The 24873-nt window shown below is 38.7% G+C and overlaps 1 protein-coding gene across 1 annotated transcript; it reads left to right on the top strand.

Annotated features, from left to right (window-relative positions):
• The first annotated feature begins 1759 nt into the window (after nucleotides 1-1759).
• On the top strand, nucleotides 1760-24861 carry TRIM16 (tripartite motif containing 16). The gene is made up of 6 exons (XM_049777017.1): nucleotides 1760-2254; nucleotides 6800-6895; nucleotides 10388-10621; nucleotides 15971-16136; nucleotides 16449-16544; nucleotides 24068-24861. The coding sequence occupies exons 1-6, from the start codon at nucleotides 1769-1771 to the stop codon at nucleotides 24649-24651; spliced, it is 1662 nt and encodes a 553-aa protein (XP_049632974.1). The 5' UTR covers nucleotides 1760-1768; the 3' UTR covers nucleotides 24652-24861.
• The last annotated feature ends 12 nt before the right edge of the window (nucleotides 24862-24873 follow it).

Raw genomic sequence — 24873 nt, 5'->3', positions numbered from 1 at the left:
AGATGAACCTGGAAAGCCTGAGTTATATTTAGGACTGCCTTTCCTTTCCTGCAAAGAACAATTCCTTCCTCCAGCCTAGGTTTTATGGCTCCCTTAGAAATCAGGTTACAAGGATAAATTCCTATGCAGGGGAGAACAAGTGAAACCCAGGTGCAGTTTGACGACTGCTTTACGAGGCTGTCAAACCTAATGTCTGAACCATACAGGTACTCATAGTGGACTCATTCCATGATTTCTTGCTGCATTGCATTTTCTTGGGTGATTGGAGTGGGATTAGATCCTTCTCCTTGTAAAAGAGGCTGCTGCCTTTTTTTTTTCCAATGACACTTCAAGGTTAAACATGTTCAGAGTACAAATCCAAGGCAAATTAATTGGACTCACTATTAAAAACTACATTGCCAACAAGGCGGCAGGGGGTGGGGTGGTGGGGAATCCTTGCCCTGGCAAGGAGTTAAGCAGCATGTTAGCTATACAACCTTATTGGGATGGTAGTGATAAGCAACTTCGTCATAGGCTCAGTGCCCTTGAGTAGGCAAATAGGCATGCACTGTAATGTGCTTTGTGCCAGCAAATCCCAATTAAGCATGTGTAGACCAGCAGACTATGCAGTTTTTGAAACCAAGTGGAGTGTATTCTGGTAGAAGACAAAGAAATGACCATACTAGTCAGATATTTTTGAACTCCCTTGTGAAAGCTTAAAGCACCTGGCTGTTCTCCCTTCTAAATCCTAATATGCTATTCTGTTTGCTATCCCTTGTGCACAAATCTACAATAAACATGCCTTGGATTTCTTCTTGGCCTCCAGCCAATTTGTATTAATGTTGAGAATCAATGACTTCTTGGGGTCTCTAGCAATGCTTCAGAATGTGACTGTTTATGGAGACAATGTCTATAAGGAGGTAGCTCCTGTAAGGTGAGGTCATAAGGGTGGTTTCTTCTATATTGAAGAGAAAAGACCTTTTAATGTTTCAGGAAGAAGATAATCTCTGCTGACTTCCTGAACTTAGATTTCTAACCTTTAAAATGTGAAAATTATTATTTAAGCCAACCAGCCTGAGATACGTTGTACAGTATCTGTGAAAATTCAAATGCCACATTCTAATAAGCAGGTAAGAAGGCTATTTGTCAGAATATATCTCTGTATTCTATAGGGAAGAAAGTATAGATCAAGAGCTTTTTGTAGAAGTCAAATTCTTCCCTAATCCACCTGAATTTGGTTCCTAGTATGTGCAAGATTATATGAAAAACATGAAGATCAGAAATGTATCTTGTTCCTAGCTGACCCAGGTCCAAATCTATGAGATGAAAAGGAATGGATATCACTAAAATTCTTACATATTAGATCTTTTAAGAACATTTAGCTGGTTAAACCACATAAATCAAGACAGTGCTTAGAGATTTCTGGTTCTCTCCAGATCAACTACAGACACATGATCTTTGTTAGAACCCTTAGCCTTGATTCACAAATGACTCACAAAAGCATACAAGTTTCAGGGCTGAGATTTAGGAGGGTTCCGAGTCTCTGGAGAGAACTCCAGTTTCAGCAGCCATGAGCCTGAGTAATGTAGCTGCCTTGTCACTATAGCTGGCTGCTGTCCCAGACCTGAGCTGAGTAATGACTAAGTGAACTTCCTCTGGAAGGAAGGAAACAGTTAAAATCTCCAAGCAGCTGCAATCAACTAGGCGTGGTTCTGTTGTCTGACTTTAGCTACAGGATTCTGGGCCAAGGGGTAGAAGAAGGGCAGCCTAGCTGGCAAAAGCCGTCCAGATGGCTGAATTGGACCTGATAGTTCCAGGGCCACTGCCTGATGTCACTGCTCACTGTCTGGCCACTCTCGGCCCAGACTCTGAGCCAGTAGAAGGCATGGGCTCCTTAGAGGGTCCTTGTGGGGAGACTGAAGGGGAAGGAAATGGATCTGCAGAGCAAGGGAGTCCTGGCAGTGACGGAGAGGAGGAGATCCTATGTGACTTCTGCCTGGGGGACAGTAAGGTGCGGGCAGTGAAGTCTTGCCTGACATGTATGTTAAATTATTGTGAGGAGCACCTGCGACCGCACCAGGAGAACAGCAAACTGCAGAGCCATCAGCTGACTGAACCAGTAAAGGACCAAGACCTCCGCACTTGCCCTGTCCACCATAGCCCATTGGTTGCCTTCTGCTGTTCGGATCTGCAATGCATCTGCCAGGATTGTGGTCAGGGCGACCACAAGGACCACACATTGGTCTCCCTGGACATCGCTCGCAAAGATAAGGAGGCAAGTACTGGGGTCTCTCTGGGACAGGAATGAGGGGAGTCCATGTACCTAGGTTGAGGACATGTCACTTTTAAGCTCCTGAAGCTTTACTTTTGTGTTCTGAGTTTACCTCTAAAAGAATTTAGTCTAAATTCTTGGCTGTTTGTCCAGAGTAAATATCTACTGCATTGCGCTTTTGGGTTGAAGTGATTTGACCCATTTTATCCCTGTATTTGCTGTATTATATTAGTGTCATGTTTCTCCACTTACTTGATAGTTCTCTGCTATTTCTTATATAAGCTTTGATGATTGGTATGTGTCTGAGGGTGGATTATAGAAGGTGGGGAGTACTCAGGGAAGTTATGTTTCTGTGGTTGTGTCTGGCACATCTACTGGAAATTCATGAAATGTAAACCTTGGTAAAAGATTAACAGTCGGGGCCGGGCGGTGGCGCTGGAGGTAAGGTGCCTGCCTTGCCTGCGCTAGCCTAGGACGGACCGCGGTTCGATCCCCGGCGTCCCATATGGTCCCCCAAGAAGCCAGGAGCAACTTCTGAGCGCATAGCCAGGAGTAACCCCTGAGCGTCACAGGGTGTGGCCCAAAAACCAAAAAAAAAAAAAAAAAAAAAAAAAAAAGATTAACAGTCAACACTTTTTTCAAACAAAAGACCAGTAGAAGAGATATAGCAGTGTGGAGCACAAGTTCAATTTTTTAAAAATATTTTCAACTAAAAAATGCTTATATCACACAGAACTTTAAGTTTCCTTAAATTTTCTGAGGTCTTTTTACTTTTGTTTTATTTTTTGGGGGACCCTCCCAAGTAGTGCTCAGGGTGCCTGAAAGACATTCCTGGGGTACTCAGCTAACCCTACCTGGTGGTTCAAAGGGAGAGACTAAAGATGCAGAGCTTCTTTGACAAGGACCAACCAGGATATACCCAGAGGTGCTTGGAAGCTTCCAAGGTTATACCTCATTATTCTTAGAAGACCATGTGGTATACATGCAAAGCACATACCCTTCACCATATCTGTGTTAAATCCCAGTCTTTGGTATTTTTTCTTTCAAAGCAACTGGCCTTTGATGTTGACTGCTAAGTCTTCTTACCTTCTTTGAGTCTCAGGTTTGCTGCTGCAGAAAAGAGACTATGTGTGTGCACAGTAACAAATTTCCTATTTGTTCTGGGCCATAGTTATTTTTTGTTTTTCCTTAAGCTTACTAAATATTATTAAGTACTTTAAGGCTAGGCATAAAGCTATTGATTATTCTTGATGAGCAGGAGTGCCAAAGAGTTGGGAAATCAAATCACAAGTTGAAAGGAAGGAGAAGGTCCTTGGAGTGAGGTGAGAATGGGGTTCTTGGAGGCAAAGGCTGAGCTGGATCCTGTTTTAGATCGTGATGTCCAGGTTACTATATTCAGCCTCACATTGGTTCAGGCATGGATGCTGACCATGTATCCAGTCTCCATGTAGAGCAGGAGTCAAGTTTCTGACGGATACAAGTATTCGTGCTTCTTTGAGAAATAAGTAAGCAGCGTTGTTCACCAGCCATATGCTGGAAACCAAATGGTAGATGATTCAAGGGCAATGAGGAAAAGACTTTTTTTTCCTAGTAAGTCAGAGGAATGCCTTTAAATCAGTGTTATGTAACTCTCCCTCCCCCACGTGCCTCTCCCTCCAGCTTAAACATTCTACCAGTCTGTTTTTCAAAAGCAATACTTTGTTTTTATTTAACTTGACTGGCATCTAATACAGCTGATTAACTGGTTGAGTAATGAAGCCACAGTCTAAATAGAATTCTGGTGCCACCAAACACACATTTTTCAGAATGGCAACATCCTACGGCAAAAATTCTAATAATTAAAACCACCTGAAATTTCCTTCTCTGTTCTTATTCCCTCTGTTACTCCCCTTTGCATCTCCAACTTGACTTCTGCCATTAAGGCCGAAATGCTATGCTTGTCCATAGATAATGGCAAGAACAATTCTGCTAATACATTCTTGTGATCTTGCAATAAAGAAGTTTAATGACTTGACAAAGATCATGTCTTCAGTAAGTGGTATGCCTTCACATCTTTCACACACATTTGTCGTTATTTTATTGGCAGGACTTTACACTATTTTTTAATATATAGGGCTGTTCACAGTTGTTGGCTATTGTCCTGCCTTTTAAAAATATATCTGAAGATTCTCAGGGGCTACTTCCCATTCATTGCTTGTGGGGTGGGGTGAGTGTTGCTCTCAGCAGTACTTAGAGCACTCATGTATTGCAAGGGATTAAACCTGGACCTTCTTAAAGCAAAGCCTGTGATCCAACACTTTGAGCTATCTCTCTGGTCCCTGTGCAATTTTTTTTTGCACACACACACACACACACACACACACACACACACACACACACAGACACACACAGACCATACACACAACTACACCCTGGCCTGTGAAGTGCATTTGGCTGACATCATAGAATACTTTGAAGTCAAAGTCTGAGAGACACATTCTTTTCTAGGAGCAGGTAAAACCGGAAATATTGCCTTTCTTTTTTCTAAAGTGGCCCCACCTTTTTCAGTAACTAGGAGTGTCTTCTCTTGAGATGAGTTACTCAGAGAGGTTCACATAGGTGCTTAGAAAGAGAGATCTCCACCTATACTTTGTGAGCATTTTCCTGTGACTTTGAGTAAAGCTAGGGTTGACTGCTTGATAAGTCGCCTATCAAGTCTGTAGTTAGGATGTATTCTGCTGGTTTCATTACTTTTTTTTTTTGTTTATTTTTGGGCCACCCCTGGCAGCACTCAGGGGTTACTCCTGGATCTGCTCTCAGAAACTACTCCTGTTAGGATCTGGGGTCTACCTGGGATGCTGGGGTGGCTATGTTCAAGGCAAATACCCTACCCTCTATACTATTGCTCTGGCCCTGTTGTTTTTATTATCTTTAAACTATTATGAAGTTTTGTTTCTCCTGTATGTTTGGAATGAATTATGCTTGAGACAGATGAAAATTCTATGATTGTCCCCAAAATAGATCAGATCATCTCTCCCCTTGACTCCCATTCCCTCTCCCCAATCTTGGGTGTCAATTCTCAGAACTGAGGAGTAGGAGGTCACAGGGGCTTCTTTAGCTTCAAGTGAGTGCCTGAGAGTGGAGCAAATGTTACCTGACTTCTGCAGATTGTCCGTGTGAAGAAAGCCTCCTGCCTACCGAGACATCCCTTACCTACAATTTCCCAAAACGTTGGTGAAATAGAGACACTCAGTTTATGCACTTTGAGTATTATTAGGGCACAATGACTCATAGCTTCAGATGCAGACATAGCTATTAAAAAGTTAAAGATACAAATTATTTTCTGGATCATGCCTTTATAGAAACAGAAAAGTGACAATGCCTTTGATATTTGCAAAGACTTGAGTTCTACGTGTTGGAACATTTTTTTTTTTTGACAGCAAATATTAAGGAAATTTCAGGAAGAGAGATTGAAACTGAGCAGTGGGTTCAGAAAAGGCAACCTTGGGCTGGAGAGGTTGTGCTGGACGTAAAGTGTCTGCCTTACAAGCGCTAGCCTAGGGCGGACCGAGATTCGATCTCCCAGCGCCCCATAAGTTTCCACCAAGCTAGGGGCGATTTCTGAGCGAATAGCCAGGAGTAACCCCTGAGCATCAAACGAGTGTGCCCCCCCCCCAAAAAAAAAGAAAGAAAGGCAATCTTGAGGTTATCAGGGAGACACTTGTCTTAAATGAGATGATTCACTCAGCAGTGAGTAAAAGTTTTTGATGGGAAGCAGTCATGGTTCCAAACTAGATCTGTATCTATGATGATTACTACTACCCACATCTCTGGAACACATAAAATGTGCCAGCTATTCAACAAAGTTCTTAGCTAAGGCATACCTGGCAGTGTTCAGGTTTTACTCCTGGCTCTGCACTCAGGAATCACACCTGGAGGTGCTCAGGGTACCACAGGGGGTACTAGAAATTGACCCAGGTTTGCCATGTGCAGGGCAAGCACCATACTCACTAGAAAGTTTTAGTTAGCAAACATGATCACATTCAAAATCAACAACTAACTATTTTATCTATAGCTTTAACAAGTGAAGAAATAGAAGTATGGAGGAGACATTAGTGGATTTTTAAAAGTTTCATCTGCTATATAGAAAACCTTGGGCCACCACCATCAGCTCCAAGTCTTTTTTCTTAGGCTATTCTGGGACCATAGAGTCTGTGTTCAATTCCATATATGACCTTGAACAGATAATTTCATATTATCATATGTAAAAATGAAGATAATGATATTTAACTGATTGAAGCATGACAGAATGAGTTGAGATAATCTATATAAATGCTAGAATCCATATAACTGATTAAGTTAAGTCAAATGCTCCCTGCATTTCATTTGGTAAACTTGTAATGAGTTCAATCTTAGAAGACATGGTACATAGCTCACAATTTTTCTTAATTTAGGGTGATCTAGATTGATTTTCAGGAGCAGCCAGTAAGGCCAAACTGTCCTTTTCACAGAACTTGGAGATATGGATTGTATTCTTTCATCCTTAACATCAACCTTTTCTCTTCTTAGGCTGAACTTCAGCGCACTCAGTTAGAGCTGGAAAGAAAACTCAAGTTGAATGAAAATGCTATTACTAGGCTCCAAACCAATCACAAATCTGTTTTGGTAAGTTTGGTCTTTTGTGTGTGTGTGTGTGTGTGTGTGTGTGTGTGTGTGTGTGTGTGTGTGTGTGGTTTTTGGGTCACACCCGGCAGTGCTCAGGGAAAACTCCTGGCTCCAAGCTCAGAAATTGCTCCTGGCAGGCACAGGGGACCATATGGGAAGCCGGATTTGAACTGATGACCTTCTGCTTGAAAGGCTAACACCTTACCGCCATGCTATCTCTCCGGCCCCATGTTTGGTCTTAATCACTTGCCACCTGTCTATTGTTGAAGTTTAATCTGAATTGATCTGGGCTTGTGGAACAGGGTTGTAGGTTCTATCTCCATTAACCAAGAACATCATGAGGTTTCTCAGCAGATGACAACTGTAGGTACAGAGATACTTAGTTATATCATGGAGCAATATCATTATCAGAATTTATTATGAAATTAGTTATATATTCAAAATTGGTAAACATTTACTTTTTAATATAGAGTAGAAGTAATCTTGTCCAATAATAACAGCATTCTTTACATATACATATACTTTTTTAGCTAGAAGAAAAGATATTTATAGAAATAATTTGTGGGAATAGTGACTCAGAATTTATGCATAATCTTGGCCTCTCCCATTGTGGAAATGTATTCTACATTTGAGTCTCATTGGTCCCATTTGCAGAAAGAGGAAAATTGTCGAGAACTGCCATATAAGTGAGTGGTACTGGATAAGAGAAATGATGTGCCAGGTTTCATAGCTTTAGCCTTTCTTATTTATGATTATTTTCCATATAATTCAAGTAGACCCAAACATTCCACAAATGCATCTCATTAGTGGTGTGGCAAGTCAATAAACACTACTCAGAATATAATGCAAAACGTCTTCACAATGACAGTGAATCAGAAGTACTGTATCTATCCATTCTCATCTATCAACATCTAATACTCATAATCATACCTTAAATGTACTATTTTAGGGACATCATATACTTTAGCCATACTTAAAGGTATGGAGAGAAGTCAGAGGACTGCTGAGCCTGCTCCAGTGAAGGCTGGTAACTTCCCTGGTTTTCAGTCATCATTTCTTAATTATTCAGACACTGCTCTGAACTGTTGGCTGCTTGCTTCCTTATCTTTCACCATCTTCCTATACCTATTTTATCTGATAGCTATAGACACAACTGGTTCTAGTATAGCTCTTTCTCTAATTAAGAGTAAGAGCCAGATGCAATCCCTTGGGTTTCCCAAACTACTTATTTTGCTGCCTTTGCTTGTCAACTTGGATGCTTGGGTCTTATGCCTGCCTTATTGATAGTGAAGATATGGCAATTGGTTAGGAGTACTTGCTGATGTATCTGGGCTGAATTTCTCATATCAGTTTCCAAAATACTTATCATGATTGAACATATATTGTAATTATTATTATAATTGCAAAAGGCACTTTACCCAAACTCAAGTGATATTGCTCCATGGTATAACTTTACTCAAAACTCCATTCACAAATGGAGTCTTATTTTACTTATTTATTTATTTTTAAAATGTCCAATCAGTTTCTAGTGATCCCATTTTTTAAGCATAATTTTTAAGCCAACATAGCCACTAGTTGAATGCAATGGCTGAAAAATGTACTGAGAGTGCTGGAGATTATATGGCTCTCTCCTGTGAGTACTTGGGGCTTCAGGCCTATACCCAGTTATGCTTAAGAGACAATGTGGTGCTGATTATTGAATAGGGGTTGACTGCATACAAGGTATGTGCCTTAATTCCTGTACTATTTCTCAGGTCATCCATTAGGGATCTTAAAGAAAAATTATTACTCCCATGGATTTTCAACTTACCAAACATGCCAGAACCAATGGAAAGTCAAGGTGGTGGATTCACTTGGGTTTGGAGTTCTATGTTTATTGGGATAAAAGGTTGAGATATATAGAGTTCACAGACTCACTTTTTATTGGCTAATTTAAAAAGGAGAGTAGGAATTGAACTTTGGACAGGAGAAATGGCATCACACAAGTTGTCTTTCACCTAGTCATACATGACTTTTTAAAAGGCAACCTTTTGGGTGTGGGCAGTCTAGTTCCTTATCTAGTAGTATAGCAATTAGCCATGTCATTTAGCTGTCAATATGTTTAGTCCAGGTGGATGTCCTTTAGAATTAATGTTTTGGAAATATAAAGATTGACCTTAGACACACTATAACCACTATCTGTCTAAATCTTGATCTGGATTCAAGAAATTTGGAGAAAAAATTCTAATCTTCATCATTCCTTAATCCTGTTAGTAGTTCTAGTTCTAATCAGCTTCCCCAACCTTGAGGAAGTCAACAGGTAATGAAGCAACTGTCACAAAGAAAAGAATACTATAGACTCTCTTTTCCTATCAACAGCTGCTTATATAAAGATGCCCTCTTACCTTTCCCTTTCTACTTTTCAGCTCTCTCTGAACCTCAAGGTTTCTACAATCCCACAGTTTCACTTTTTAGATTTTCACTCTTTCTCTTTCCTTCCACATCATTCCTCTTAGAGTGGGAGCCTTTATAGCTCAGTCACTTAGAGACCTGTTACTTTGATTCCCTTTGAAGTCCTGGATGGCTAGTCAATGGTATCCTAGTTCTTGGAAGAAGTGCTGTTAAGAGAGTTCTTTTTGGGATGGTGGTGGATAGAGACAATGCAGAAATTGAGGTAGGCAGAGACAGAAATCTGATCTGTAGATAGGAGTAAAGAGAATAGAGCAAATTATGTTTAGAACCTTGATTTTAAGGTATTTTAGAGAAATTGATTTTTGTGTAATAAAATGGAACACTATCAGAGAGAGCTTTTAGCAACAGTGCTTAAAATTACTAAAAAAGGAATAAAAGTCATTTAAAAATTGAATTGTAAACTGCAAATATCCTGATTGAAGGCTTATAAATAGTTTATTCTGTGAAAAGATACACACACAAGAGTCATGCAAATTCTTACTATTTGCCATATTGAATATATTTTTAACATTACATCCTGCAAAGATATGCAGCTTATTATGCTATTCTTGGATAATTTATATGGCTATCTAAGTATACAGTAAACACTTATAGTGCCTGGAAGAGATGCTATAAACTAGGTGTGTCCTCACTCTGCTGTGTCATGCACCTCAATTTTATGAAATACTAATTCATGCAACTGAATTGTTTAAAGGAACCACATTATTAATGTAATACTAGAAGCACAACTATCAAATATAAGGAATGTTTGCATTGTCCTATAATAAGAAAAACTTACTTCAGAAATACCAAATTGCTATTTTCAGACTACTCAGCTGGAAGATATCTCAAAGATGATATAATTCATTTTAATTAATGAAGGGTAAATAGTTACTGAGAGTGAATTCCTTTTTTCAAGGAAATCAAAAAAAGTTTTATGAGGAAAAATGGCTCCTGAATTTACAAGCCTTTCATGTTTGTATTCTGTGCTGAGCTTCAGTAAAGTTGAGTATCTCACTAGCAGATTCCTTGTGAGCCATTTCTATTCTTTACACTCCCAAGGTGTCTGTGTCAGAGGTGAAGGCGGCGACTGAGGAGAAGTTTGGGGAACTCCTTGCTGCCGTGAGGAAGGCCCAGGCTGATGTGATGCTCTTTTTAGAAGAGAAGGAACAAGCTGCACTGAGCCAGGCTAATGGCATCAAGACCCATTTGGAACACAGAAGTGCAGAGATGGAGAAAAACAAGCAGGAGCTGGAGAGGATTGCTGCCCTGAGCAACACTGTTGTATTCTTGGAGGTAAAGGCAGGGATGTGGTGGAGGTGATATATTGATAAAACTTTCACCAGGTAGCATTCTTACTCTGAGAAATTCATGGTAGATGTGGTAACACTTTTTGGTAATTGTTATGTTTAGGGAACTATGGGGACAGAGAAGAACAGGTCTTAACTCAGCAGACTCAGCAGGGAAGACATTAAAGAATGAAGCAACTGGAGGCAGGCCACGAAGATGAATATATTAAAGGAGAAGATCTTATTACAAGAGAGTGAATAGCATGTGCAAGGCAGAGAAGTTTGAGAAAGTATAATGGAGTCAGAGAATCAGGCTACTTTTCTTAAGGACGGGGTATGAAATACTGGGATTATAGTGATGGGGGATGAGGCTGGAAGGCACCGAGGATATCTGGCTACGAGAGAAATTTTTTTCTCAAAAAGTTACAGTAGCCAGTGGATGGGATTAGGATGGGGGACATGACACCTGATCAGTGTGTATTGTAAATTGTCAGTTGGTGTCTGGCCTCACAGAGCTGAAAATAGAAAGCTTTGTGTACTGGGGTGGTTGATAAAGGCTCTAGAGAGGAGAGGTGACTTATAATATGACAGCCATTATACCTTAAGCCATGTGTATGATTTAAAGCTAGATATGAGGATATATAATCTTAATTAATATTATGTTAATTTATTTTCATCTTATTTTAAGATTATGTTAAGTAATAAATAACTCAATTTTAATGTCACAGAAAAGATATTGGTTGTGGATAGAGTAGCATATACAATTATGAAGATGTAAAACTGTAAACCTGAAATTTACACAATATTGTAAATCAGTTTTACCTCAATAAGAAAGACAGGTAGTATAGAGGTAAGAATGGGAGAAAGGAATGAAAAAAATGAAGAAAAGAAGAAGCAATTATTTAAGTAGGATTGTGATCTTGACCATGATAGGTAAAAATTCCAATAGTTGTATTATGTTGGTAGTTGTGATATGACAGCATATGCTTTGAATAACTTGAGTACTCAATTTATTCAAAGTATATACAACATATAATTTGAATGTTTCCTTAAAATAATATAGGCATGTAAACTAATACTTCTCTTTTAAAAAGACCAACAAACAAAAATAAAGTAGGTTTCATAAAAGGAGCACTGGCTTTGGTGTAAATTCCATCCTAGATTTGTTACTGAAAGTCTGTATAGTTTTTAGTAAGTTACTTATCTGGGTCTCAGATTTCTTATTTATTGAATTAATAGAGTTTAAGCAAATAATTTAGAATTCTCTTTTGACTCTAATTTCAAATACAGGTAATGTTTCTTGATTGCAATAGAATAAAGATACTTGTAATTAAAATATGTTATCATATAATATGTTATCATACAATAGACCAGTTTCTGTCATATCCTCTGCTTTTCAATATCAAAACAAAGAAAACATGAATATATATAACTCCTATCATGAGCTTATCCAAAATCTGCCAACATATATATACTTAAATTTTTTCTTTTCTAGTTTTATAACGTAAGTATAAAAACTTTGATAAGTATGACTTACTTTTGCTTGTTTTCCCATAACATTTCTCCCTCAAGTTGTTAGTTGAAATGATCACGTGTATTATTGAATAGTCTATGCTTCCCCAACTGATGAAAAATTCTTTTATTATATATAATGCTAAACCTACATGCTTTAATAAGATGTGTATCTTTTTTTGATCCTTATTGTAATCAATGTGAATTACAAGTCTTTCACAGTTATATTTAAGGTACATAGTGACAGTGAATTAGGGCCATTTCCACCACCAATGTTGTCCTCTGTCCACCCTTGTTCCCAGCAAGCATCCCATCTCCTCCCCTTTGCCCCTGGACTGCTAATGCAACAGGTCCCTTTTGTATATAATTTGTTATAGATTGGGCATTTTGATTCTTGGTAGTTGACTTTTGAGTTTGATATTTAGGTCTAATTCCTTTTATTTCTACTCAATGTTCATGTGACTATCTGCTCCTAGTATCATCTACCTTCCCCCTCCTCAATTTATGAGTCAAAATAAGATGATCCAAGCTTTGTGGTTCTGTTGGGAAAAAGAAAAAATAAAGAAAGAAATCAAGAAAGCTGGGAGGAATCTGTCTAGGAGCTATCAATATCAATTTAAAAGACAAAAGGAGAAGAAAAAAAATCAGGCAATGGTAAAAAAACACAACAGCAACAATAAACAACAATTAAAACAAAAACAATGAGAAAGAAGGGAGATAAGAAGGGCAAGGTTTTTTGTTTGTTTTTCTTTTGTTTTTGTTTTTGTTTTGTTTTTGAGTCACACCCAGCAGCACTCAGAGGTTACTCCTGGCTCTCACTCAGAAGTTACTCCTGGCAGACTTGGGGGACCATATGGAATGCCGAGATTCGAACCGGGGTCCGTCCTGTTTTGGCTGTGTGCAAGGCAAATGCCTTACCACTGTGCTATTGCTCCAGCTATTGCTATTGCTTCAGTCCCTTGTTGTTGCTTTTATTTATTTTATTTTTTTGCATAGGTACAATAAGTATTGGGGAAATTAGAAAGGGAATTCCCTTGGCCTAATAGCTAATAGCTATTGCTATTGCTCCAGCCCCTTGTTATTGCTTTTATTTATTTTTATTTTTTTGATTTTTTGCATAGGTACAATAAGTATTGGGGAAATTAGAAAGGGAATTCCCTTGGCCTAAGAAATACAGGGTATCTCCATCCTTGAAGTATACTATCATAGGAATGACTAAAGGCTCTTGACATGCTCATTATCAAACCCCAAGGTTTTTTTATGGTGCCAGGAAATGTTCTTCTATGTTATGGTTGACAAAATCAGTCCTTTGTAATTAGAGATCTTGGTATTTGCACAGGTCATAGGATGAAATTTAGGATCAAGTTTTAGAAGTTCTGCTTCATCATGGTTGCTGTAGTCAGTCTTCTGTAATTTGTTATCTTGGTTTTTGCACACATCATAGGATGAAGCCTAGGATAGAGTCTTTCCTTATGATTCCAGAAGTTCTGCTCAGTCATGGTTGTCAAAGTCAGACTTCTAGAATTAGAGATCTTTGTTTTTGCACAGATCAAAAGATGGGGTGTCTTCTGATTTCATCTTACTGTTAGGTGATGAGGTAGGGCAACCTGTTCTTAGATCAAGTTGCTGTGTTTCCTCATCGTCAAGGTGTCATATCAACCTGGCGCAAGTTGGTGCCAGAACGGTATTAGTAACTCCCTGGGGGGAGTTTGATTCCTTGTGATATTGCAGGTAACTGTGTTGGTTCTATGGTTGGGTGGCCACTGTCTGATCACATGGAGTCTAAGTCAAGACAAATGTTCAGGGTGGGAGGTGTCCTCATATTATGGGTTCTTAACCCTAGTAGGTAAGAAATTTTTTCTATACATAAGATTTCCCCTTTTTTAATATGCTTATGCAAAAGGGGACATTTCCATATTAGATTGCTCTTGCATTTGGGGGTAAGAGTGAAAGGCTATATAATCTCTGTGCCCTGATTTTGACCTGAACTTTTATCCTAAGCAAGACTTTGTTTTTTAGAATTTTGTACCAAGCAGAACCAACAAGCAAAGTAAAAATGTACTTATATATGGAAAATTATTAATAAATAAAAAAGAATGGAGGAGGCTACCTTTACCTTTGGTAATAAACATTCTAAGCAGTATAACTATTGAGATATTATATATACAAGAAAATATAGATATCCCCATTAAGTCTTTTGAGATATTCTTGGGTGGGGGGGGGTGAGATACAGGGTACATTTTCATCCCATACAGTAGTCTTATTGGGTTTAAGTGATGGTTTGCAGCAGTTAAGAAATCAGGTAATGTCTTTGAACTGAAGGTCCTTCTGGAGCTGAATCCGGTAGCATGCAAAAGTCCACACTTGAATGTGTGTGTGAGAAGGGCCACATAGAATGAATCAGCAGGAGTGGTGGTTGCAGCTTCTTGCCAGGACAAGATGTGTATCTTTCTATTCATTTCTGATTTGGACCTTTTCTTACCTTCCACCAATTATCTAAACATGTATATAAGTTTTTGTCACTGAGTTTTCTGCTGTATTCAATTTGCTTCTCAGTTCTACTCTGTTGTGCTTGAATATTGATAGTACCGTATTTTCCGGCATATAAGACGACTGGGCGAATAAGATAACCCCCTAATTTTGCAGTTAAAACATAGGTTTAGGCCTATATTCGCTGTATCAGACAGAACGTTCCTGTGCTGCAACTGTATGTACCACAGTGAGCCAATCATAACAAGCAAAGGTTCAAAGGTTATACTGTAATAGACTTCCTCTCTGACTCTGGCCAATCTGAGCAGGCTTTTTACAGTGTAGATTCGGGTCCAGAACCTTGTCTAATTTGCATGCATAAAAAGTCTGCTTGGATTGGCTGAGTTAGAGAGGCGGTCCAAGCAGCCTTGCAGTGATTAGTGCAGGATCGAATTGATAGTTTGTGTCTCCATTGTCATTTGTTTCTAGGAAGGTTTTGATTTCCTCTTTGATTTCATCTCAGACCCACTGGTTATTCAGTATTAGGCTGCTTAACTTCCAGGTATTAAAGTTTTCCTTTTGTGTCCCTTTGTAGTTCACATATAATTTCAGGGCCTTGTGGTCAGCGAAGGTAGCCTGCAAAATTTCTATCCTCTTGATATTATGGAGGCATGTTTTATGTGCTAGCATGTAGTCTGTCCTGGAGAATGTCCTATGTACATTAGAGAAGAATGTGTATCTGGGCTTCTGGGGGTGGAGTGTCCTGTATATATCTACTAGGCCTCTTTCTTTTGTGGCAATATTCAGACAATTTTCATTTAGCGGCAATGGTTATTTGGTGTCCCTTGATTTTTCAAGTCTATTTTCTCAGTTAAAAAAGCAAAAGAAGGGCCGGGCGGTGGCGCTGGAGGTAAGGTGCCTGCCTTGCCTGCGCTAACCTAGGACGGACCGCGGTTCGATCCCCCGGCGTCCCATATGGTCCCCCAAGAAGCCAGGAGCAACTTCTGAGCCTATAGCCAGGAGTAACCCCTGAGCCTCACAGGGTATGGCCCAAAAACAAAAACAAAAACAAAAAAAAAAAAAAAAAAAAGCAAAAGAATGCTTTCTATGTACTATTCATATACATGTTGTTTGTGAGATGCATACTACCAACAAACCAATTCAGAATTGGGATCCTACACTCACTGCCCTCAGGGCTCAGTCCTGGCTCAATGCCAGGAGGGGCAAATTCAAGGAGGGCAAAATGGAGTGTTGGGGATTGTACTGGGATTGCGTGTATCAGCCCCTGCCATCAACTGATTTTATAGATGAAAAAAGTGATAAAAAAAAGATCAGCTCAGTTAAGGCTATTTTTTCCTTATTTCCTTTTCTGCAGGAGTACTGCAAATTTAAAAACATGGAGGACAGTGCTTTTCCTAGTGTCTACATAGGATTTATGGATAAACTCTCAGGTATCCGCAAGGTCATCACGGACTCCACTGAACACTTAATCAACTTGCTACAAAACTACAAGAGTAAGCTCCAGGAGTTTTCCAAGGAAGGTGAGAAGCTAGGATGTAGTATGTTGATGGGGAAGTATAAATCAAAGAAGTACTATTAAAAATCCATCCTCAAATTATATCTTATTACTGAATATTTATTATGATGACTTAATTTTTATGATAGAGATCCAGGGAAAGTGAATTGGTCTCACTATAATCTAGCTGGAATTTCTTTGACTAGTTTCCAAGGTTGATTGATCTGAATTTTTAAGTGAAATGCATGAGAGAAATGTGGTTGGTTCATTGAGCTTTTTCTCTAAGACATGATGAAACTCCAGGGAAGGTGTGCATTAATGACTCTTATTTTTTTAGAGAAATATGATATTAAAACTCAAGTGTCTGCTGTTGTTGAGCGCAAGTATCAGACTTCAAAACCTGAGCCCACTACCAGGCAACAGTTCCTTCAATGTAAGTTGTCAACAGATTACTTCCTTACTAACGTCAGTGTAATGATTTGCTTAATACACAGATATTTTAAAATCTTGTTACCTTAAATCTATCCCTCAAGAATCCCTCAATCCACAATGTTTACATTTATTTTTATTATTTTAATTTTCTTTTTTGACTTGGTTTGAAATATATAAAACACTGCAGAAGTAGATAAAATAATTTCTGTCTACTTTTTGTACCTCTAGTATCATGATATTGCAGTACATTGATCCAAACTAGGCAGTGGACTTTACTACAATGCAATTAGTAATCTACAGAATTTTTTCAAGTTTCATCAAATATCCTACCAATGTTCTTTTTCTGACCCAAAGTTCTGTTTACTATCACTGATATGTATACATCTTTTTACTCTTTCCTAGTCTGAGTTAATACCTTAGTTTATGCTTGTTTTTCATAATATTGGTACTTTTGAAAATTCTGGTCAGCTGTCCAATTATTTTCTTATATAAGTCTTGGCCAGAACGCCACAGCTCATTGTTATATTAGTATATGGTATTGACAAGTCTATGGTTTTAACCAGTGGGTTTGAAAACTTTTTTATTTAAAGCATAGTTAATTACAAAGTTATTCATAATTGAATTTTAGACATACAATGTTTTAGCAACAATGCCACCACTAATGACAACCCTCCTCCACTACTGTTCCTAGTGTTCATCCTATGCCTCTCCCTACCCTATCTTGCCATCTTAATAGCATCGTTTTAAGTTTAGTTGGTAAAGTTTGTGTTTCATAATTTCTGTATTGTTGACTCTGTGATTTAACCAGTGCTTTTTTAAATTCTTTTTTCAATTAATAGTACATTGTGATATATCTACAGAATTTCATGTTTTTGCAGTCTGTAGTTATATTTCAGTATTTTTAAAAGATGTATTTCTTGTATCTCTATAGTCAAGTTTTATTTTTGATATACATGTAAAGTATTGTTTTTTCTTTTTACTATAATATAGAACTTCTTTTTTAATATCTTCATTTAAACACCTCGATTAAAAATATGATTGTAGTTAGGTTTCAGTCATATAAAGAACACCCACTTTTACCAGTGCAACATTCCCATCACCAATGTCCCAAATCTCCTCCTCTCCACACTCCCCCAGCTGTATTTGAGACAGACTTTCTACTTCCGTCATTCATTCATATTGTTATGATAGTTGTCAGTGTAGTTATTTCTCTAACTGCACTCACCACTCTTTGTGGTGAGCTTCATATCGTGAGCTGGACTTTCCAGCTCTCATCTCTTTTGTCTCTGAGAATTATTGCAAAAATGACTTTTATTTTTCTTAAAACCCACAGATGAGTGAGACTATTTTGTATCTATCTCTTGCCCTCTGACTTATTTTACTCAGCATAATAGATTCCATGTACATTCATGTATAGGAAAATTTCAAATGACTTCATCTCTCCTGATGACTGCAGAATATTCCATTGTGTATTTGTATCACAGTTTCTTTAGCCATTCATCTGTTGAAGGGCATCTTGATTGTTTCCAGAGTCTGGCTATTATAAATAATGCTGCAATGAATATAGGTGTGAAGAAAGGATTTTGAATTGCATTTTTGTGTTCCTAGGGTTTATCCCTAGAAGTGGTATAGCTGGATCATATGGGAGCTCAATTTCCAGTTTTTTGAGGAATTTCCATAGTGTTTTCCATAAAGGTTAGACTAGATGGAATTCCCACCAGCAGTGAATAAGAGTTCCTTTCTCTCCACATCCCCGCCAGCACTGCTTGTTCTCATTCTTTGTGATGTATGCCAATCTCTGTGGCGTGAGATGGTACTTCATAGTTGTTTTGATTTGCATCTCCCTGATGATTAATATAGAACTTCTGTTTGGTTTCTAATAGTGATCACCAGTTGACTAATTCCAGGCCCTCTTCTACTTCATTATTGCATGAAGCCTCAGATTTTGGTGCCAATCTCCTGTTTATTTATTTTTTATTTTTTATTTTTTTTGGTTTTTGGGCCACACCCGGCGGTGCTCAGGAGTTACTCCTGGCTGTCTGCTCAGAAATAGCTCCTGGCAGGCACGGGGGACCATATGGGACACCAGGATTCGAACCAACCACCTTTGGTCCTGGATCGTCTGCTTGCAAGCCAAATGCCGCTGTGCTATCTCTCCGGGCCCTCCTGTTTATTTTTATTTTTATTTTTTTGCCTCCTCTTCAATCTTTCTTCAGGATCTCTTGGTGTCCATAGTTTCCTTTATTTATCTTGCCTATTTCCAAACAGAAGCATATCTATATTTTGCAAAAGATATAATTCATACCAGAAAACTAAAGCCCCTTATTTTTTAATTGAGGTATTATAGTTACAACAATGGTAAAGTCTTTATTTATTTTTTTATTTATTATTTATTTAAACAACTTTATTACATACATGATTGTGTTTGGGTTTCAGTCATGTAAAGAACACCACCCATCACCAGTGCAACATTCCCATCACCAATGTCCCAAATCTCCCTCCTCCCCACCGAACCCCCGCCTGTACTCTAGACAGGCTTTCTATTTCCCTTGTACATTCTCATTATTAGGATAGTTCAAAACGTAGTTATTTCTCTAACTAAACTCATCCCTGTTTGTGGTGAGCTTCATGAGGTGAGCTGTAACTTCCAGCTCTTTTCTCTTTTGTGTCTGAAAGTTATTATTGCAAGAATGTCTTTCATTTTTCTTAAAACCCATAGATGAGTGAGACCATTCTGTGTCTTTCTCTCTCTCTGACTTATTTCACTCAGCAAATAGATTCCATGTACATCCATGTATAGGAAAATTTCATGACTTCATCTCTCCTGACAGCTGCATAATATTCCATTGTGTATATGTACCACAGTTTCTTTAGCCATTCATCTGTTGAAGGGTATCTTGTCTGTTTCCAGAGTCTTGCTATGGTAAATAGTGCTGCAATGAATATAGGTGTAAGGAAGGGATTTTTGTATTGCATTTTTGTGTTCCTAGGGTATATTCCTAGGAGTGGTATAGCTGGGTCATATGGGAGCTCAATTTCCAGTTTTTGGAGGAATCTCCAGATTGCTTTCCATAAAGGTTGCACTAGACAGCATTCCCACCAGCAGTGGATAAGAGTTCCTTTCTCTCCACATCCCTACCAACACTGCTTGTTCTCATTCTTTGTGATGTGTGCCAATCTCTGGGGTGTGAGGTGGTACCTCATAGTTGTTTTGATTTGCATCTCCCTGATGATTAGTGATGTGGAGCATTTTTTCATGTGTCTTTTGGCCATTGGTATTTCTTCTTTGTCAAAGTGTCTGTCCATTTCTTCTCCCCATTTTTTTGATGGGATTAGACGTTTTTTTCTTGTAAATTTCTGTAAGTGTCTTGTATATTTTGGAGATTAGCCCCTTATCTGATGGGTATTGGGTGAATAGTTTCTCCTATTCAGTGGGGGGCTCTTGTATCCTGGGCGCTATTTCTTTTGAGGTGCAGAAGCTTCTCAGTTTAATATATTCCCATCTGTTAATCTCTGCTTTCACTTGCTTGGAGAGTGCAGTTTCCTCTTTGAAGATGCCTTTAGTCTCAATGTCCTGGAGAGTTTTACCTACATGTTGTTCTATATATCTTATGATTTTGGGTCTGATATCGAGGCCTTTCATCCGTTTGGATTTTACCTTCATACATGATGTTAGCTGGGGGTCTAAGTTCAATTTTTTGCAAGTGGCTAGCCAGTTGTGCCAACACCACTTGTTGAAGAGGCTTTTTTTGGTCCATTTAGAATTTCTTGCTCCTTTATCAAAAATTAGGTGATTGTATGTCTGGGGAACATTCTCTGAGTATTCAAGCCTATTCCACTGATCTGAGGGCCTGTCTTTATTCCAATACCATTTTTTGATAACTATTGCTTTGTAGTACAGTTTAAAGTTGGGGAAAGTAATTCCTCCCATATTCTTTTCCCCAATGATTGCTTTAGCTATTCTAGGGTGTTTATTGTTCCAAATGAATTGCAAAAGTGCCTGATCCACTTCTTTGAAGAATGTCATGGGTATCTTTAGAAGGATCACACAGCACAAAAGACAGGCAGATAGGGCTGCTGGCATCTGAGTTCCAGCAGAGTTCAGTGGCTTCCCCTTTCTGAGCTTATAAACTCACCTCCAGGGGAGCGGAGCCATCTGCAGATGAGCCACACACAGAATGAAATCAGGCCGAAAATGGAGCACAGCACAGAAGACAGGCAGATAGGGGTGCTGGCATCTGAGTTCCAGCAGAGTTCAGCGCTTCCTCTTTCTGGGCTTGTAAAGTCAGCCTTTCTTACTCACTCACTCGCTCGCTGGGTAGCTTCAGAATGCAGTTATTTTGGGATTCGCTTCTCAGGGCTCTGAGGAGAGCTTCAAGGATTCAGAAAAGACAGAGAAGCACAGGACGGGGCTCCCTTCAGGTCCTCAATTTCCTCAGAAGAAGCACAGCAGGGCGGAGACTCCACAGGTAGAGCAATCAGCACTCCACTTGGCAGTCCCCACAGTCAGCCATTTCTTACTCACTCACTCGCTCACTGGGTAGCTTCAGAATCGTAGTCTTTATTTCATAATTTCTGTGTACTACACCAATCCACCAGTGTGACATTCAAGGTTCCCTCCTACCTCTCAGCCTGCCTTCTTGGAAACAATATTTTTAAGTTTATTTGGGTCCCCTTTAATTTGGGACCCCTGCTTGCAGTGTTGCTGACTCTGTGATTTAGATATATACACGTATTTCATTGCTATACCATCAATGTGCTCAAGGACCCTAGCCCTATTACCACCTGTCCATCTTTTTTTTTACTTCATCTCTTGATTTCTTTCTTGGTCCTTCTCATTTTTATAATCTAGAGTTCAGGTTAATTTAGGTATTTTTCTTTGATTCCTTGCTTTTCATAGTCCTATTATTCCTGCTATTTATAGATAATTTAGATCATCTTGTATTTGCACCTCTTCTGTCTTATTCCACTTAGCATAATATCCTTACACTCCAGCCAAGCTACAGTGAATCACATGAATTTATCATTATTTGCAACTGCATAGTAATCTAGTGTGTGTTTATAACCACACATTTATTATTCATTTATCTGTCTCTGGATACCTAGGTTAATTGTATAGCTTTGCTTTTATGTTAATTATGATGAATAATATGTGTATCTGCTATTTTGAATGAATATTTTTTTGTGTTGGAGGTAGAGACCAAGAAGTGGAGTTACTGTCAGCCCTATTCTTACTTTTCTTAGAAAAGTCTTCCATAGAGTTTGAACCAGACAAAATTTCCACAAACAGTGGATAGAGTTCATTTTCCACCACATTTTTGCCAACACAGATTATTCCTAGGTTTTGATATGTATCATTCTCACTGGTGTTGAGATAATACCTCATTGTAATCTTGATTTGTATTTCCCTGTCACAGACCGGTTGGTCTTGACACAAAGAAATCTTCTGGGGTCCCTTGAAAGGTGTGTAACAGGGTCAGCTAATGGGTGACAGAGGGCCAAGGAGTCAAGTTGGTATATAAAGTTCTGTTCTGTTTATTTAAGGCACAAGGTAGAATACTTGTACTCAATTTCTTGACAGATTATAAGGCTAATTTACCAAAAAAGACATAGGGAAAATTGTTCAAGGCATGTTTCTGATGCAGGATAGTTTCACTTTTGAGGCTGCTTCTTGTTATCAGTAATTTCTCAGTAGCAAGGACAGTTGAGAATTGTTTTGGTTTTATGCACACTGAACTGGGGCCTGAAATGTTAACTCTTACTATGGCTGCATGTAGGTTAAGAGCAAAGTTAGATTTGAAGATGAGTAATAATTCTTAAAGACTAAATAAAAATACTTGAATCTATGCAAATGTTTCTTATAAGGCAATGTTCCTCAAACTACGGCCTGTGGGCCACATATTGTATTTATTCCCATTTTGTTTCTTCACTTCTAAATAAGATATATGCAGTGTGCATAGAAATTTGTTTATAATTTTTGTTTTTACTATAATTTGGCCCTCCAACAGTCTGAAGGACAGTGAACTGGCCCCCTGTTTAAAAAGTTTGAGGACCCCTGCATAAGGTGTGTTTATATATCTGAGTAATTTTTAAGAGAGCCTCTAAGAAAAATGAGTAATAATTGTTAGATAAAGAATATTTGGATCCATGTAAATATTAAATCTGAGTAATTTTAGAATGTCAGCTGGAGGTATGTTTCAACTAGTATTTATGCTACATCCCTTTATTTCCCGAATATCTTATGGATAGGCAACCAAGGTTTTTTCAGGGCCCTAATGCCTGTGAGTACAGGTTATTTTTTTAAGCATCTTTTCTTACAGGTGATACTTCTTTCAGATTGCTTTGAAAAAGTTCTTGTAATAACAGACAGCTTTTAAACTCCCCCCCCCCCCGACCATTGGCAATTAGGGCCTTTATAAACTTGGTGCTTTTCTAGACCTTAGGATTTGTTAATACGGAGATGTAGCATTTACCTACTAAGTGATGACAACATTTTCTCATATGCCTGTTGGCCATCTGTTAGTCATGTGATAACAAGTGGTAATGAACACTTTTAGTGTGTCCATTGTCCTACCATCTCTCTCCTTCAGAGAAATATCCTTTTCTCTCTTCATTTATGATAGGGGTTTTGGTCTTTATGTTGTTGATTTTTGTGAATTATTTATATAATTTGGCTTTATCTCGTGTGTTGAGAGCAAATGTTCTCTCCTATTCAGTTAGACGTCCTTTCGTTTTAGTCCATGCTTCTTTGGCTATGAAGAACTTAATGTGGCCTCATTTGTTTATTTTGTAATTTATTGCCTTTGCAAATGGAATCATATAATTGAAAATAACATTGAGAAGCCAGAGTCATGTGAAAGGCAAATGCTCTCCATGCTGTGCTATAGTTCTAGGCCCTGGATCTATGGTTTTAAATACAAGGACACACTCCACCCTTTGTCTTAAATCCTTGATCTGAGAATTTTATTTCTTTTTTAGTTAAACTAATGATACAGCAAGTATCAAGCAATCTAAACTTTATAAATAAAGAATGATAGGAATTCTTTTTTGTTTTTACTCATTTCCTCTTTGGTGGAGAAAAGAGAAATGACTGGATGATGTTTTTTTTTTTTCTTCATACTTCGGAGGCTGTTCAAATATGAAGCTTTTTGTATGAGTCAGCTGTAAGATAAACTACACGTTGTGAAATTAATCTCCACGCACCATGTTTCTACCCGCAGGTGGGCAGGTCTGATGCAGGTAGAGTAGAAAAACTAATAAACCAAGCCAGTCAGGAGAGAGTCATGGAGTTAGTCTGCCTTTTGCCTCATGGTATCTCTAAACCTGCCAAAGCCAAAATCCTCTTTAGTTATTCTCAGCACCAATCCAACTGGGTGGAGATGGTGGAGTAAGATTCAGATAGGCTTTTATGTATCAAAGGTCTAGGTGAAAAGGAAAGAGGAAATTGGGGGAACAACTTTGTTTTGGGTTAATAGCTGGGTGTCATCTTACAACCTACTCACTCTATCTTTTACTTCTCCTCAGATGCGTATGATATCACATTTGACCCAGATACTGCTCATAGATACCTCCGGCTGCAGGAGGATAATCGCAAGGTCACCAACACCTCACCATGGGAGCATCCTTACCCAGAGCTCCCCAGTCGTTTTGTGCACTGGCGACAGGTGCTCTCCCAACAGAGCCTGTATCTGCACAGGTACTATTTTGAGGTAGAGATCTCTGGAGCAGGCACCTATGTTGGCCTGACTTGCAAAGGCATTGACCGGAAAGGGGAAGATCGGAACAGCTGCATTTCTGGAAACAATTTCTCCTGGAGCCTCCACTGGAACGGAAAGGAGTTCACAGCCTGGCACAGCGACTCAGAAACGTTGCTCAAAGCCAACCCTTTCCGGAGGCTGGGCATCTACATCAACTTCCAGGGAGGGACTCTCTCCTTCTATGGAGTAGAACCTGATGCTATGACTCTGGTCCACAGATTTGACTGCAAATTTTCGGAGCCTGTCTACCCTGCCTTCTGGCTTCCCAAAAAGGAAAACAGCATCCGCATTGTGGATTTGGGAGAAGAACCTGAGAAGCTAGATCTAACCTCAGGGGGAATTACCTCCTAAACTCCAGGACACATATCCCAGACTTTTGCTCCATGCTGTACTATTCTCAATGTTTCTAGTTATTCTCAGGTGCCCAAATCATAACCTAATGATATTTTGTATGTTTATCAGATTAACATCACATTGAGTTCACAATCAGTAACCTGAACTCTTCAGAACAACCAAAAAAGAATTGTACAGTAATTATAATAAATTTCTAACTTTACTGTGCATTTCAGGTGC

The sequence above is a fragment of the Suncus etruscus genome, chromosome 7 (assembly GCF_024139225.1).
Source record: "Suncus etruscus isolate mSunEtr1 chromosome 7, mSunEtr1.pri.cur, whole genome shotgun sequence".
Taxonomy (NCBI): Eukaryota; Metazoa; Chordata; class Mammalia; order Eulipotyphla; family Soricidae; genus Suncus; species Suncus etruscus.
Note: the sequence above shows the minus strand (reverse complement) of the source record. Positions and strands in the feature narration are given on the sequence as shown.